The sequence below is a fragment of the Xiphias gladius genome, chromosome 19 (genome assembly GCF_016859285.1).
Source record: "Xiphias gladius isolate SHS-SW01 ecotype Sanya breed wild chromosome 19, ASM1685928v1, whole genome shotgun sequence".
NCBI classification, from domain to species: domain Eukaryota; kingdom Metazoa; phylum Chordata; class Actinopteri; order Istiophoriformes; family Xiphiidae; genus Xiphias; species Xiphias gladius.
In genome coordinates this window covers 22745683-22762914 of record NC_053418.1, presented here as the reverse complement: position 1 = coordinate 22762914, position 17232 = coordinate 22745683, and the positions used below count along the sequence as shown (strand labels likewise).

The 17232-nt window shown below is 39.1% G+C and overlaps 1 protein-coding gene across 4 annotated transcripts in view; it reads right to left on the bottom strand.

Moving 5' to 3' along the window:
* Positions 1–984: 984 nt before the first annotated feature.
* The window catches only part of LOC120805815 (leucine-rich repeat transmembrane neuronal protein 4), a 41733-nt gene continuing 25485 nt past the window's right edge, over positions 985–17232 (bottom strand). Inside the window, exon 3 of one of the 4 annotated variants that reach the window (XM_040156404.1) lies at positions 985–2278. In XM_040156404.1, the coding sequence (XP_040012338.1) occupies positions 2069–2278 (210 nt within the window). In that variant the 3' untranslated portion in view covers positions 985–2068. Of the gene's footprint in view, positions 2279–3129; positions 3187–16327; positions 16656–17232 lie in introns of those variants that run through there. The other 3 variants (XM_040156405.1, XM_040156409.1, XM_040156408.1) reach the window with 3 other exon arrangements.

Sequence of the window (17232 nt, the reverse complement as noted above, 5' to 3'; positions counted from 1 at the left end):
CCAGTTAAAGTACCCACAAGCTTTAAGTGCATCCTTCAGGAGTTTGTGCTCCTTCTCTTGGGCCTGGGCACTTGATCACATTATCAGCTCGGTGATGCAGGGTTCTGATAACTCCTAGCTTATTTTCCAGGAGGTGATGAGAGTTAAAGAGTAAGTATTGGTCTGTATGTGTGGGTTTCCTGCATACTCCAACGTGGAGGCTGCTGTCTTCCTCACAGTGTATGGCATAGTCCAAGAAAGCCAAGCTGTTATTCCTGATATCTTCTCGTGTGAACTAAATGTTGCTGTCCACTGTCCACCATGTGTTATGTGAGGGCTTGCACTTTCACGGTTTTAATTTTGACTCGTATCTTGTCTACATATCTAAACCTGTGGCTAGGTTATGTTCCTCTGACGGAGTTCAGGGCTCTGCTTTGTAATTCTTCCATGTAGAGGTTGGTAACAATGGAAGATAATGGAGAGCACATGGCACATCCGTGTTTTTGTCTGTGAAACCCCCGATTGTACTGGAAATAGGTAGTGTACAGTCTGGGCTGAGGTTGGTTCTACCATTGGTGAAACATCTTCAAGTAAGTAATAATTTTTTACACTTTTGCTCTTGTGTTTATTGTTTTGGAAAGACTAAATATTGTTTCAACAATGTTTCAAAATGTGGAGACATCCAAAGCTTGACAGGCCTGCTGTGCATATTTATGGTTGCCAAACTATGATTGGACGAATTCTCTTCAGGGGACTGATTTAGCTAGCGGTCAATTTCCAGCTGTCAAATCTTCCAATTTTATGAAATTTAGCTTTCACCATTTTCATGGCACAGTCATTGCGTTTGAAGAACATGGAGCTGCTGTCTATTAATACCCAGGACCTTAATTGGGTTGTGTTTTGTACCCAAGTTTGCTTTCCTGGAAGCAACATAAAAGCAAGTGAAAGTTACCATCAGGGTCTTGAGCACTAAGGTAAGAACCCAACACATATCATTAGTATACAGCCTTGCCTTCAGGGCTGTGCTCTGCAGTCTCCTCAGCCACCTACGCAGCTGTCTAGATACAGCAGACAGTTGTTTGGGTTGATACCACTGATCTTGATGAATGATACTGTTACTGGTCATTTACACACTTTATTTACCATATATTATGATGTAACATCTTGTAAAAAGCACACACATGTAGATATATGAGTGCACAATCAGATAATTGGTTGAATAACACATTTTAAAAACAAAAACCATTAACTACAAGGGTGATTTAAACACTTGAGGAAAAGTAAATATCTGAACGTCCCAGTGCACCAAGATCTGTACTTGGTGTTTATTTTTCATCTATTTATTTCTCAGCTTGATTAAATTAATTATAATGTGATCCACATCACAAATCATTAAAGAAATCAAAAGTCACCATATAAATTATACTTACTGCCGGCAAGATGTGTGGGCTGTACATTTTATTTGACAATTACTGTCCATTATTTTCTGACTCATTTCTCTTGTCTTGGGTAATTTCATTTGAGTGTCCCATTTCTCGAGATGAAAAACGCTACAGGGACTTGAATTACAGAGAGACCTCTGACTGACAGCGTGATCAGAAAAAGCAGCAGAAAACATTTTAGCTTTGTTGATCTTTCATTTGTTCTGCTACTCACTTGCTTATCATGCTGTTTCCCTGCTCTAGCATTTTGCCTTTGATTACCTGACGCAGCCGAGAGGTGCCCAGATTAGGAGAAATTGAAGAAATATGTTTAATAAGATTAACAAATCATTAAATTACTATCCTTAATACTCCGCAAGAGGCAGAGCAGAACGTGGAAAGTCATGCTGCTGTTCAGCCTCCTTAAATTGAGGACATTGAGGGTCAGGTAGGTCAGAAGCTCACTAATCAATACCGTTGCACCCCTTCATTTCCACTGAGAAATATTTTCATTTTCATTACCCTTGTTCCAGGATGCTCTGCAGTAGATTAATTGTCTCCTTTGCTTCTTCACCAGTCCCAGTTCCCTCCCACGCAGCCTTGTGTTTCATTTGAGTGGTCCACTGATTCTTTTCAGTCGACATACAGTATTTTGTGTGCACAGCTCACTAGTGGAGGAAGTGGGTCTGGGGGCAAGGCAGCACAGGCTTGGAGGGGAGGGCAGCCATAAGGTGGTACCCAGGTGGCCTCGGACCTCCCGGCACCTGAGCTTGGGGCTCCATGCCTACATTGAGGTGCAGCGACAGGTGGGCATGGCAGTAATCCAGAACCGACTGCTCACACCTGTACAATGTCAGAGCACTCAGCTGCCGTGGTATCTAGATAGAAGCAGAAAGCAAAAAAAGGGAAGAAGAGCGAAAAAGACACACGTTAGCCTTCTGAGTCTGCAAAAAAGCCTCTGTTTCAACATTTTATCCACTCTCAGGATATTTGGAATTGGCTTAATTTACTTCAGGCAGTTGTGGCACAGTGCTGTCATTAATGCAGCCTTGGTCGGTGATACAGTGTGCGCCCCAAGACCTGAAATCTGTGGTGCTCAAACACCCACTTTCAGCTGGAGTAATTTATATGCAAGATGAAAGCCTTAAGCAAGAAGTGCACACATATTTTCTGCCCTCTTCTAAATGGAGTCAAGGTTCCATTTAGAAGAGGGTGCTTATTACATTACAAGCACTTTGCTGATTCAAAGACCCCGCTTAGTTTTATGTGCTAGTGTGGTCTGAATTATATCAATTAAATCACATAAAGCTGCTTCACAGCCCTTTTGATATTGATATTAATATCCTAATGTCTGTTAATGCTTTCATACAAAATATGGATGCACTCAAGCATCTTGAAAGACAGGAAACAACATACTACAGTGTATAAAAACATTCATATACATCAGATCATAACATAGATCACATGACGCAGTTGAATGCATGAAAGTCAACTTCTTTTTAGCTTGGATACTCACCTCCATAAATCGATACAGACTGCTGTAATTGGAGTTGTGGGCAGAACATCTATTGTAAAATATGTTGCCCTGGATTATTTGATTGGTTCACAAAATGATTTACTAAAGCTGATTTGATGCAGAAATGGCTTTTATATTTCTCAGGTTTTCTCTTTATCTGTTTAGGTCAAGTTTCACAACACTGCCACCATTCAGACCCTTACATTTCAAATCACAGCTTCCCAAAGGTTCCGTTGTCATTTCCAGAAATGATCCGGCTCCATTTCCTCTCTGCTTTAATAGGAAGATTAGTTGAAAACACTCTATTGTCTCATTCAACAGCTGAACTTTTCACACTTCTTCAGAGGACTTAATAAAAAAAAAATCATGAAAAACAATGCTCTGAATGAAAAATGAGAAAAGTAGAGGGGGGTGGGGGTCTGGATCTGGGAGATTTCTGTACAAAGCATCAAGGGAAAAGGCTACACTGTGGACTTGTTTTCCCCAATTATTGCAATAGAAAAAGTCAAATATGTAAGTGGTGAAGTCAATATAAATTTGGTTGGTTGGCTGGTTGAAAAAATAGCCGTCTCTCTCTCCCTCTCTCTCTGTACAGCAGTAGTTGGCAGAGCACTTACAACCTTTGTCTCTTCAACATTTCTCGCCTCCTCCATTTAACTTATACATTGCCAGTTTATCCCGGCTGAAATCCAAAAGTGCCATAAAATAAACTGAGCTCCACTTACTGAGGAATAAAAGGCTTTTTTGCCCATTGCTGCTAAGCTCTGGAGACCTCTACAGATCTCTAAATACATAAATAAATACACCTTTAGAAAGATATAGTGCTATTATTATATAGTTCTTCTCACTATAAACAATATGAATAGTCCAAATGGCATAAAAAGACTTAAAATAGAACATTCTTATGATCTCTTAAACAGTTACACATAGTCTTTGTTAGGGACCAAAATAGCATTTTTGGTTTTTGAAGGATTTTTGCTTTTCAAAAGTCAAAAGGGAATGCAAAATAGTTAAATATTGCAATGCAAAGCTTCGAGAATGACTGCTTGTTTGTTGTGTCAGGTTATATCTGTTGTGCTTCAAACATATGCTGTATCCTGCTTACTATCACTATGCAGATTGATTAAAACCTCTCAAAGAACCTGACAAAAGTAGCTCCTCATTTTTTTATCAATACGTTCAGTCTGCGTCAAATACATCAACGTCAAAGTTTTAGTCTCTGTTGGTAGTTTACTGTTCGGAATTGACCCTTTTTAGACTCAAAGAAGTAAAAGATATTAATGTATGTGATACAGATTTACTGTAACATTTAACTGGCAGAGGTTCCACATTGTGTCAATGTCAAACGATTTTTTCTGCTCACCCAGGAGGTACCATGTAATGCAACATGTGTGGTAATGCCTCGGCTTGGACTGAGCGCCGTAACATTGTCACATGTCCTACCAAGATGTGGATGCAGTGAAAAATCATTTCTAAAATAGCATAGATGAACATTTTTTGGTTCGTTTGACATAGATTTGCTACCACGAACAAAGCACATAAATGTATATAGATACACACAAATATGCACATACTATTGGCCCCCAGAAAGTTTGGTGGGGAAGCCTGTTAAAAAACAACACCGCTGTATCACAACCTTTTTCTGTTTTTTGATTGCTTCCTCCTGAAACACTTTAGTCAGTTGCAGCCTTTTCCAGCATTTTGCTTGAACTGTCGCCTACTGTAGCTTACATAAAATGCACTCTTCGCCTGCAGTTCGATAAGCTACACTCACATTTTTTGGTCACACGGAGCCACTTCCATGAAATAAATAAAGAGCCTTTAGAGCCACACTTCACAAATACTATACAATTCATTATAGGAATTCATGCAGGGACATCACTGAATTTGTACTTCTTCAGCCCTTGTCATTGAGAAATGGGTTTCAGTGCAACGGCGAGTGAAGTAGTGGGATGTGAAACAGCAGAAACTGAAAGCTGAGATTTCACACTTGCAGTATGAGTTGGCCTAATGACCTTTCTTGAATATCCTCTGTTCTACTGTATATTTAGGCATGCTCTCATACAGACTATTTAACAAGACTAAGCCGGTGTTCAGACAGTTCTTTTGTAGTACTCAGGATTTTATAAATCTGGAAAGTTACCAAGGAGGCAAAAATTGTATCCTTTGTCCCAATGATCATGAGGTGAACAGCAGAGCTTTGATGTTACAAAATAATCTATGTGGAATATATGTGTTTCTAATTTTTATTTTCTCCTGGACAACCCTCCGTACCCTGCGGCATCATCAGACTTACCTAAATTAAAAAGAATGACGGGGGGGTGCGCGTAATTTTCACGCAGACCTAAAGTTGGTCTCAACATGGCCTCAGAGTCTTCGCTGTGAGCTAAATGCTAACACTAGCATGGCAACCTACTCACAATGACAATGTTTAGCAGGTATAATGTTTGCCTTGTTCACCTTCTTAGTTAAGCATGTTGGCATACTAACCTTTGCTAGTTGGCACTAAGTACAAAGGGCCGCTGAGGCTTCAGTCTGAACCAAAGTGGTGGACTGACAGACATGACCACCACTAGAGCCACAGCTAGCGTGGCTGAAAAGTGAGGATGACTCAAGCAGTACAGGAATAGCTGAACAATATCAATGAATGTGACTGCTTTAAGATGCTATGATTACATCTAAAATTCACCCATACATATTTGCAGTCCAGGCTGGTGTAGTTATTATGAAAACAACTGTCCCTTAACCCAAAGCTCACATATTCATTTCCTAAAATGGCCTAATATCTATCAATTAGCCAACCGTCTTCTCCTCCAGTGTTTTTGTGCAAGATATCAAGCAACTCTTCTCACTCATTGTCGGTCTGTATAGATAATAGCATCCGCTAATGAGAAAAATAAAAGATGTCAAAGCAAAGTCAATTAAATTTATGTCAACACTCTTGATAAGTATGATGAAGTCTCCATGCAGTTGTGAGTCATTATGTTGGGATAAAAATTGTTTAATGTTTTGACAGTACATCACAGGTCAACAAAACATTGTAGTGCAATTTAAAGATGCTCCATTCACACTAGGCAGATACAGTCTTTTCCCTGTTTCTCATGAGCAAGTTAAAATTTAACAGTCCACATTTCTGAAGCAGTAAACTTAAACAAGATCAGTCTCATGCCTTAGCATAGATGAAAAGAATAAAAGCCTTTTTGGCCAACCAAGCAGATGAACGTTCAGGTTTAATCAGGAATATTGGGGAAACGCCTGGCTGTTATGGTTGGAGCTCTTAGAGAGGTGAGTCACTGGCTAGCATAGTTTGGACTGCTGCCAACAGAACTGCTTGGGGCTGAACATTGCATACAGACGGATGTCGCCTGAGGCATGATCACCATCTTTCCTGATCTTTAATGGCTCTGGAAGTCCTTTCCAATTTAGTCGTGCACTACACAACCGGATAAATGTAAAATGAATTCAAATCTCTTGATTACAATAGCTATCTAAGAATAGCCTTGTTTCCTCCTGACAAGTGGAAGTCTTTATCCAGTGAGTCACTGGCCACTGGCCAAGATAATAAAGCAAGCATCTGGCATCCGCCCCATCTTGTCTTCACTTTATGTTAACTGTTTAAACTGTAGCTCAACCTATTTACCCTGAGGTGACTTTGAAGAGAAGAGAATACACTGAGTGTCCTGTACCTATTTCAGGAGTTTTATTGTATGTTTATATTGTGGAATACATTTTTACCTTAGGTTAATACATCCCATTTCAATTTTATGATATGTTTCTCTTTGTTGCATCCTCCTCTAAGCCTAAATGACTCATTGTTTATCCCTGAAAACCTCTGGAGCTTATAGTGGTAAGAAATTATATTCCCAGTTGGTCTAGGAATTTTTTGGGCTTCAAGTGGCTACAGCTGTTAGTAAAAACAAAATCACTCTTTAGTTATAGTTCTATTTCATTTTAGATCAGTTGTTTATGTGTTCATAAGACAAAATGTGAAGTGGTTAAGACTGATAAAAAGATGAAAAATGAAATAAAAAATATAAATGACAGAAACACAGGGAGAAATTGCATAAAATACAAGTTGGGGAGGATAAATTACAGTGGGCCTGATGCAGAGAGAGAAATCACAGTGATCGTGTGCTTTTCATACACTTTCTAGTCTGCCCTCATAACATAGGCACTGAAATCCTTACTTCAGGCTATGTGACAAAATATTCACTACCAGTTAACATTTCACAGAATATCCAAATCCTAGCAACTGCCTAGCTATTCCATACCAATGAGTAAAAACATTTGAGGTTTTGGGAATACACCTACTCTCTTTCTTGACGAGAGTTAGATAAGAAGTATGATACCACTCTGTGTGTGTCTGTATGGTAAATATGCCCCTAAATATGAATCTAAATATAAGTTATCCATGTGGTGCTGGCAAAATAGCTTCATATTTATCTAATCAAAAAGGCTGCAAACCGGGGAAAATCTGAATTAGCTGTTTTTACCGTCAACAAACAAAATATAACATATGAATTAATGAGTTTTAGAGGTGCCAGTAGACAGATTTTGTTACAAAGCCAGGCTAGCTGTTTCAGGTGCCAAGCTAAGCTAACTGCCTGCTGGCTTTAGGTCCATAAATACAGTACAGATAAGAGAATGAAATCGAACTATTCCTTTTCGAAGAAAAAAGCTTAGAGGAGGAGGCCTGACTCTATGGAGTCCCCTAATATCAGAAACGTTCAATGTTACATCAAAATGTCTCTAGCAAATTCAGTGTTTCATAACAGAGGGCACAGTTATTCAATAACACACCCTACTGACCCACTCTAAAGCACTCTCCTGCAGATGTAGAAGAGGACAATGATATAAACTCTGGTGACACAGCAGACAGCAATTAATTCTAATTCCCAAGCTATTAGCTTTGGATTGCTAATATAAACATTCACATAGGTGGTCCCTCTTTGCACTACTCTGAATGTAGGTCAAGCTGCAGCTAAATGATTCCCAATTAGCTGATAGGCAGCTGCACCATGCCAGCATGCCTAGACTGGTACGGGAGGCATGAGCTCTCATTGGCATATTAACAACATCCTCCGCCTGAGCTGTGCTGCTGCTCTCTGTCAGCTGGATAATTCACTCAGTGGTCTACGCTGTGGTGGGAGAGCACAGACAAGCCTCTATTATCATCGCTGTCTATTAGGCTACACACCCATGGATGCTGAATAGCATGCAAATGGCCACAAGACCCCCTTCCCTGATTGTTGCTTAGAATGGATAAATTGAAAAATCATTTCAGGGTGAGTGACACACACCTGAAGCAGATAACAAGTGTTCGGTAAACTCAGTCAAGCGGTACATACTGTACTGTGGGAGAAATATTAAAATATTTTACACATTAAAAAAAACAAACATTATTTTTACACATTAAAATTGCACATTAAAATTGTGCATTCTACATGTTCATTGTTATTAATGTTCTAAAATGTGCATGAAAAGCTAGGTTGAATTTTCTGTTGCACAATAAAACATGATATTTAATAAATCATACAACAAATATTGCAGACAGCAGACCATTTCAACCCCCCAAAATTAGGTTTAAGAAGTAATCAGGAGAGAAAAAAAGAAAAAACTGACATTCATCTGAAGTTTTACATTGTAATATTCCATGTACTAGAATTCCAGAAAGATCATCTTTTGCTGATTTTAATATTCACCATGTAATTACATTTCTATTTGAAAAGCATTTTGCATTTGTCAAAATAACCATAATCCTTCAGATGTGGGGATTTATCTTCTCCTAATGCTGCTCATCCCATTTTCTGCTCATCAATGTTGGCAACGCATGCTGAGATTTACTGTTATTTACTGGATGAACAATTTATGAGTCACTACAGAGTCTTTTCTGATGTATGTTGATATAAGTAACCTGAATATAAAAGCCAAGAAATATAGATGTACAGATTAATCCATATTCAACGGGAGGCCTACAGTAGGAAGATATGTATGTGTGCTACAGTGTTTAGTTCATTCTCCCTCACTGACTATCTTTCTCTCTCTTTACACTCCCACACACATTCCTGAGTGCACACACACACACACACACACACACACACACACACACACACACACACACACACACACACACACACACACACACACACACACACACACACACACACACGTCCTTGATGGAATTCCACTAATATTTATAACAAGAAAAATAAATCTACAGCATAGGCTTTTTTTCATTCGGATGGAGAGCTAAAATAATCCAGTATGATAGTATGCCAGATGTTGTACTAAAATGCATACAGCATATTACATGAAATTCGAAAAGTGAGGGATTTTTGTATGTATAACTGCTACAAACCAATGTTGGGCTTATTTAATTTGAACTCTGGTTTCATGAGTAGACTAACTCTGATATACTGGGGGAAATGTAATAATTTCTCATCATGGCATTGGACTGCCTAAGAAACTTTTTTGAAAAGCCAAGACTCAACAGTAGACATTACCATAATATCCTATTGCTGTCAACAGTTAACCCTCAGAAAATGTCACAGCTACTCAGGCTGAGCAAACTCCTTACTGTCGACTCAGCAGATAGCAATGAGCTACTTCTGGGCAGTTAAAATAAACTAAAGCTGCTATAATAAATATTTTAAATTAAGAATGGATCAATACTACTTATATGTGAAAGGGGTCACTCACTCACTTAGTGATGATGCATAGATACATAAAAAGTTAGGGCTCCCCTGGTCAAAATTAATATTACTGTGAATAGCTAAGCGAGTAAAAGATGACCTGGTTTCCAAAAGGCATAAAGTTAAAGATGACATTTCTTTAATATTTTGCTTTTTCGTTTAAAAATAACAGAAAAGGAAAGGGGCATTAAACAAAGTTTGGGCACACTGCTTGGTCACTACTTAGATACTTGCCAGTCTCCTTTGGCAAGTATCGCAGCTTTAGAACACTTTTTGTAGCCAGATAGGAGTCTTTCAGTTGTTTGTGGGAATTTCGCCCATTCTTCCTTACAAAAGGCTTCTACTTCTATGAGATTCTTGGGTCATCTTTCATGTACTGCTCTTTTGAGGTCTATCCACAGATTTTCAATGATGTTTAGGTGGGGGGGCTGTGAGGGCTCTTTTCAGAGGTGTTCTTTTCATGAAATTCTGTACCCTTTTTTATTCAAACACACCTTTATTCATTGTGGCCAAAAAGTTCTATTTTAACTCCATCAGTTCACAGGAATTGTTTCCAAAATGTATCAGGCAAAGATCTGAGAACTAGAGTGACAAAAACAAGTACTTCAGTTTTATCTCTGTTTAATTGAAGAAAATTCCAGGACATCCAATTTGTGTTTTGCTCAATGCACTTACTCACAGTTTGTATTATAGTCCCCTGGTGATATGGTTATAAAAATTTGAGTGTCATTTGCATAATTATTACATATTTTGTTGTTTCCATAATCTGCGCTAATGGGAGCATGTGGATGTTGAACAGAAGAGGCCCCACAATGGAACCTTGGGGAACTCCACATATCATTTTTGTCTGCTCAGATGTATAATTACCTATAGACGCAAAGTAGTCCCTGTCCTTTGAGTAGGATTCAAATCAGTTAAGTACTGTGTCAGAGTAGTATTACTGGTCTAGTAATTACTATTACTGGTCTCTTCTCACACCTGAGAGAAGACACATGTTGACAATTTGCAGAAGATCTGAGGCCATACACTTAGAAACATTTTGGGAATAGCCTGTTAGGCAGCAAGAAGAGGATTTCAGATGTTGTACAGTGTCCTGTTTTTCTGCTTGATAGGATCAAATTGTGTAATGCTACTCAAATTGATTTTAAGTGGACACAGGATGCAAATTCATTGCAGACCCTGGTGGAGAGAAGTTCAGAGTCTACTGACACTGGAAGGTTTGTTGCCTGTTGATGGTAGCAAACAAGGCACGTGCATTAATATTGTTTTCGGCAATGACTTTACAGAATAAGGCCTGCCTTGCATTTCTCAGTTCCAAATTATAAATGCTAAGTCTCTCTTTAAAGATGTCTTAATGAACCTGGAGATTTGTTTTACGCCATGTGCGTTCAGCTTTTCGACATTACCTTTATTCTATTCTGACCAGCGTGGTATTTCTCCATGGAGACCTTTTCTTACATGGAGACCACCTTCACCTTTGTGGGTGCAATGGCATCAATAACATTTGTAATTTTAGAATTGAAATGATCTAAAGGGAGAAAGACTGAATAAATATTTCACTGATGTTTTCAGTGATATATCATTTTGGGATCACCTCTTTTTGAACATTTGTGTGCATGGAGATATTGCTCTCAAAGAAAACACAGGAATGATCAGAGAGAGCAACATCAGTCATCACGACCTTCGAAATGTTGAGACCCTTGGAGGTGATTGAATCCAGAGTATGCCCTTTGTTGTGTGTGGGAGAGAGGGAGTATGCAGGTGTTTGTGTGTATAAGACAGAGAGAGAGAGGGAGAGAGAGACTGCAGATCATTATGTGTTTTAATTACTGATGATTTTCCTTTGTGAAATATGTTTTAGTTTGTATATTGAAATATTAGTCTCTGCTCCATTAGCATTTTCACGTTATCTGGTCCTTTTCTAGAGATCCATAGTCAGGATGACCCCAAAAAGTTCTCAAAGTGGTTTCAAGTCCTGCTGTTTTTATTTTCACAAATTTTATTATCATGACAGAACATCAGCCTCTTCGGGTGGGAGAAGGGTGGCTCCTTTACTGGTCAATGTTAATTTGAACACTTTTATCATGAGAGGTAAGACAGCCATATGACAGATTCTGAGAGTTTTAGTGGAATCCAAAAAGGGCTGTTGTCCTCACTACACAGTCCATCTAAATAGAAACATATTTCAGAGAAATAACAATATTATTTAAAAAGGGAGATAGATCACTAATTGTAGAAAGATAATATATAAGATATTTCTTGGCCTCACCAAAAGAAAAGAGGTTTGTCAAGAGAGACATAGTCAGTTACACTAAAGAAAGACTTCAAGGAATTCAGTGCAGCAAGGCCAAGCTATTTCATTCTCTAATGGATGTCTCGAGTTTATCAGTGTGGCTTTGTCCAGATGAGAGACCAAGCTAATGTTGCAAATCACAGATAATTTATTAAGTTAAAAAAAGATATGAAGGCAAGACTGAGAGATGTGTGTTTAATGGATATGGTAATCATACAATCACCTTGGTTCAAACTGAATGCTCATTGATTGTGCAGATGACTGCCTCAGAAAAGGGGCAATATTTTGTGTAATAGGAAGATTCTACAGATAGTTTCTACGCACAGTTTCTAGACTCGGGGTCCCTTCCTTTTTTTGAAACATCTTAAATCTGTGTGAATGTGCTAAAAAGTAAATGCTCTGGGACATCAATTTGCTCACAACTTATGTGGATAGTCCATTTAAGCAATGGTATTTGTTGGTAACAAGTCTGCAAAGTTAGGCCATAACTTCAAAATTATGTGAAAGGGATAAGTGAAGATATTTGCCAGGGGTTAATTTTACAGTTAGATTTAAAAATAGGCAGCAGTTGGGGTTTAGGATTAAAAATGGGGTTGAGATAAACCTAAACTCAGCTTTAGGGGCTACATCATTCTGAATCAAGAGACAGAGCTATACTCCTCCTGTTGGCTTTTTCACTATTACATTCTTTTTCCCTCCACTTTTTTTGCCAGTCTCTGTTGCCATCATCAATGAGACACAACAGCACGAAGCATTAAAGCTAACATGCTAACTGCTAATTAAGGAAAACTCTGACAAATACCGGAATTGTGCATAAGGTAGGTAATTAGTCATGTGAAAACTGTTCCTCAGTTACATTTCGCCTCCACAGCTCTATTAAGAGAATGAGCTCCGTGCATAAAGTTCTGCATTTGAAGATTCTGGTTGTTTAAGAAATTCAAATAACTCAGGACATTTTTACATATGCTAAGAATCAGAAGACTCTGTGATTGAGGGACTTTCAAGCTGAGATTTGGGTTTACCACTTATTGCCTACATTATCAGTCACTGGAGCCACAAAATCCAAATCTGGGAGAATGGGGGTGTAACTGAGGATGGACAAGGAAGCAGCAGCAACCATGATTGAGTGAGAAATGCTAAAACTCCTGTTAATCACCACTAGATGCTCCTAAACTACTTATCCTTAATCAAGACACGCATTAGAAGAAAAACCTGCATTAACTCACTTTTTGGCCACTTGGGGGCAGTGGAAACAAATGTAAACAAAGCATTGACATATTCTCAACTTATAAAGTTGGTATGGCAAACTTGTTAGTTGGGGGTTTGGAGAGCACCGTCCCGAAACATGCACACTCTCATGCGCAGCCCAAATGACAGGCATACACATAGGGTAACAACTTAATGGATTTTTTGATGGTCCACTGGCCCACTGATGTGGTCTGGTCTCCACCATCTCCTGAGGAAAATATCTGTCTTATTACCAGCTAACTACTCCACTAGTATGTTCACTAGCTAGTTGCTCACTTTGTCTGCTTGCTGTTCGGCACAATGCAGTAGCATACAGTGGGTTTATGAGAGCTTTTGTGCTGAAAACTGCCGGCTGCGTCTATAAACAACGCCAAAAAGCGCAGTGACAGTGAGCCAAAGCAGTACAGTTGCAGGCTGTAAAACCAAAACAATGAGCTTAAATCTGCTATAAAGCTCACCAAACTTGAGGGGAGCAGCCAAATCTGGTGATAATTATCTGCAGGTGTATCACTATGAGCAATACCTTTCACATTACAAATAGCTATTTCTGCCATTGTTAATATAAACATATTAAATATAGCAGCTTCAAATTAGCTATAGTTTGCAAGATCATCTGTATAGAGAGTACAGAAGTAGTGCAGAGATAAAGTTCCTCTTGCAATATGAAATTAGGCCTTCATAGTTGGCAAGGTAGCACCAAATAAGGAAGTGGCATGATTAGATAATTACTTTTTGTCAATTTATGGTTACTTCACTAAGAACCAAAGAAGTGTTACCAGTAGGCATTCACTGGATATACTCAAAAGGCTGACTTTCTGAAGCATATAAGAATTTAGGTAATAGCTTGAATCCAGCCATGCAACCATCTAAGAGCGCAGAATAGATGAGAACAAGAGAACCAATTTTGGCTACTGATGTATAACTGAACAGTGTTGCTTTTCAATACTGTTGTCACTGTAACGTTTCTTTTTGATAGAGAAGTGACCCATTTGAACAATTCAGCTTTTAGTACATTTATTCAGTGGTAATGGTGGTGAAAGAATCTATCCATTTTGCATTTCAGAGGAGTTAACAGATTAAGTTTATACACTGCGCTAAACCATCTAATATAAATGTCCCAGTGTAGGACACAGGATGTTGTTGTGCCATTGCTCCATCCACCATAGTACAGGCTTCTCACTCCTGTCCAGTTTCCATGGTGATAACTCTAAAGAATGGGCTGTATGTCTATGTCTTGACGCTGTGGAAGATTACGTGTGTGCATCCATGTATGCCACATGATATTTTATGTGCTCTGCATTATGTGAATATTCCCTTTTGGTTTTACCCTGATATTAAATCTTTATGGATACTGACCAGAAAGCACATAGAAACAGGCACACACACACACACACACACACACACAAACACACCCACACACACAATTTTCCTGCTCTAAATTTGATCTCTCGCCGCGCAATTGTTTGAAGAACCAACATATCTACTAGGAAACAACTGATTGCACAAAATATTCTTGACAAAGAAAAAAAATATCAGATCTGGTTTATCCCTGTTCTGTTTGTGTTTCCTTCAAAAGAGGCCTAGAGGACAGCCATCTGTTTAAGTGCTTCAGTCTGAAAGAGCCTCTAAACTTGAACAGACTTGTCCAAAATTGATGTGGCTAAAAATGTGACAAGAGATGAACTGCAGCCAGCTGTTGGCCTCCCGTGATATTTCCACAGAGGAACGATGGGCACTAGGAGGATCGGGTTGATATGAGGGCCAAGGCCCGAAAAAGCTTCATCTTTGGTGATGAGATGTGAATATTGCAGAAGGCTAATATACAACTCGAGTAAAATGGCGTGAGGCAAGCACTGTGATACAATGGCTGCTACATGGAACCATACATTATCTTTCTCATTCTTCTCTGTGTCAAACAAAGGGGCTAATGTTGCTGGAACAGTGTTGCCCCACTTTTAGTAGTCTCAAGCTGTCAGCTCCATGGAACTGCTCTGCAAGATTCCTTAGTTTTGTTTTGATTTGGTGTCACTGGTGGTGCACATGCCCCTTCCCTGCAGGCCTGGTAAACAGAAGTAAACTTTAGCCACACTGCCCTCCCATGTAGTTTCACCCCTATAGCATTGAATAGCTTTGCTTCACCACTGTATTGTGAGCAGGACCATCACATGATGTCTCCTCTCTCATTAAACTATGTAACCCTGCTCAACATTTGAGGTCATGCAATGGGCTAGAGAGAAAAATTTATCTTTCAAAAGCTGGCTTTGATGAGCTTTGAGTTGCTCTATTGCACCAGGAATGTATGGTCTGTGCTTTTTTTTCAAATTCTGCATTTCTGGTTTTGCTTTTATCCTAAAGCTAGTGGTCCCACTGTTTTCAGAATTGTTCCCCTTTATCTGTACTATAGTAAATGTAATGAAATCTGTTGTTGCACTACCAGTGGCATCAGCTAGTAATGATGGGTCCCAGTGCAAGATTTTTTACAGGTCCTTCCAACCTTGACAAGCACACACAATCATAAAAACACACACACACACACACACACACACACACACACACACACACACACACACACACACACACACACACACACACACACACACACACACACACACACACACACACACACACACAGTACAACAGACAACTTGGAATTTGGAGGTCAGGCTTTTACAATACCATTCTCATGCACAAGGAAATAAAATTAGATCAACTGAGGTTACAGTATTTAGGACTATACTTAGCTGTTTTTAAGGGTCAGGCCAAACTTTAATGTAATAAATTAAATTACAAAGACGGTTATTGACCAACATTAATTTGATTCATCATTGGTTCAGAAAAATTGTGAGGTACAAGACATGATATTATTTCTCTTGCTATGTCAAGCACCAATTTGGGTTAACCTGCCAACAAATGGCAACAGGCATAGCGGCAAATCTGGAAACATCCCCCACCCCCTCCAAAAATAGCCTACTTACAGTATATCCCTGCACACAGATTGGAAATATATAGTACCAATTACAGAGATGAGTTAGCTGAAGGTATATAAGCTACTTCGGTCAAACTTGAGCTTAGGAAGACTTGACCAATTAAGAGCCATAATTCACCTTAAGTGACGATTTTGAGCCAGCCCACAGACAGGCTCCGTCAGATCACGGACCCTTGTGCAGCTCAACTGGCTGAACTACCTATATTTCTGCCACTGTTGGCTACTGTTAATAACACCTGAACACTTTGTGCTGCTACTTCTCCATGCCTTAAAAGCTTTACACTTGCCACTAGTGGGAAACAGTTAAAAGGCTTTTACTGTGAAATAGCCAGTCAACAAGGTTAGCCACTCACTGCTTACTACTCGTTCCACAAAAATCAGTCTACATCAAGCTAGAGACATGCTCATTGCTTTTTTTAGTCAGCAGATCAGTCTTCAAAACATACAGGGGAAGAAGCAGCTGGTTGCAGTACACCTTCATCCCATGCATCACTGTTTTAAGGAAAAACTGCAGTTGCTCCTAAGGACAAAGCACATACAAGAGAGAAAGCACAAACATTAAGGAAAATGCGCTCCAAATCCAGCAATGTAACAAATAGTGCTGCAGAATGCTAGGGGGAGTGATGAGCTCGATATGGATAAGCGACAACATTACAGATACTTTTGCCTGCCCATCAGACTTAATGTACCTAACCTATCCTTTTATTAAGATTTAATATTATTTCAGGTGAGAAAGAAACCATGTAGATTTCAAAGATGTGGTCAGTTTATCCAAAAAAATGCCTGTTTGGAAATGTGCTCTGATGTTTTCAGAGAGGTCAGGATCTGCCTGCTGGTTGAGGCTGGAGATCATCATGGCAGCTCGTAGTTCAACTCCTGAGATGACTGGCCGGTCATTGTGTGCTGTCGTCCCAGGGACAACAGTCTTATCTTGGCAGGCCCTTTGGTAATTTACTGCTGGCAGTAAGCATTTTAAAATATAATTACTTTTTGGGAGATAAAATTTGGTCTTAGTGTTGAAATATACTTGTCGATGCCACTTTGTCTGAAGCTAAATTCAAATACACAATAATTACATGTTTTTTTTGACAGTTTAA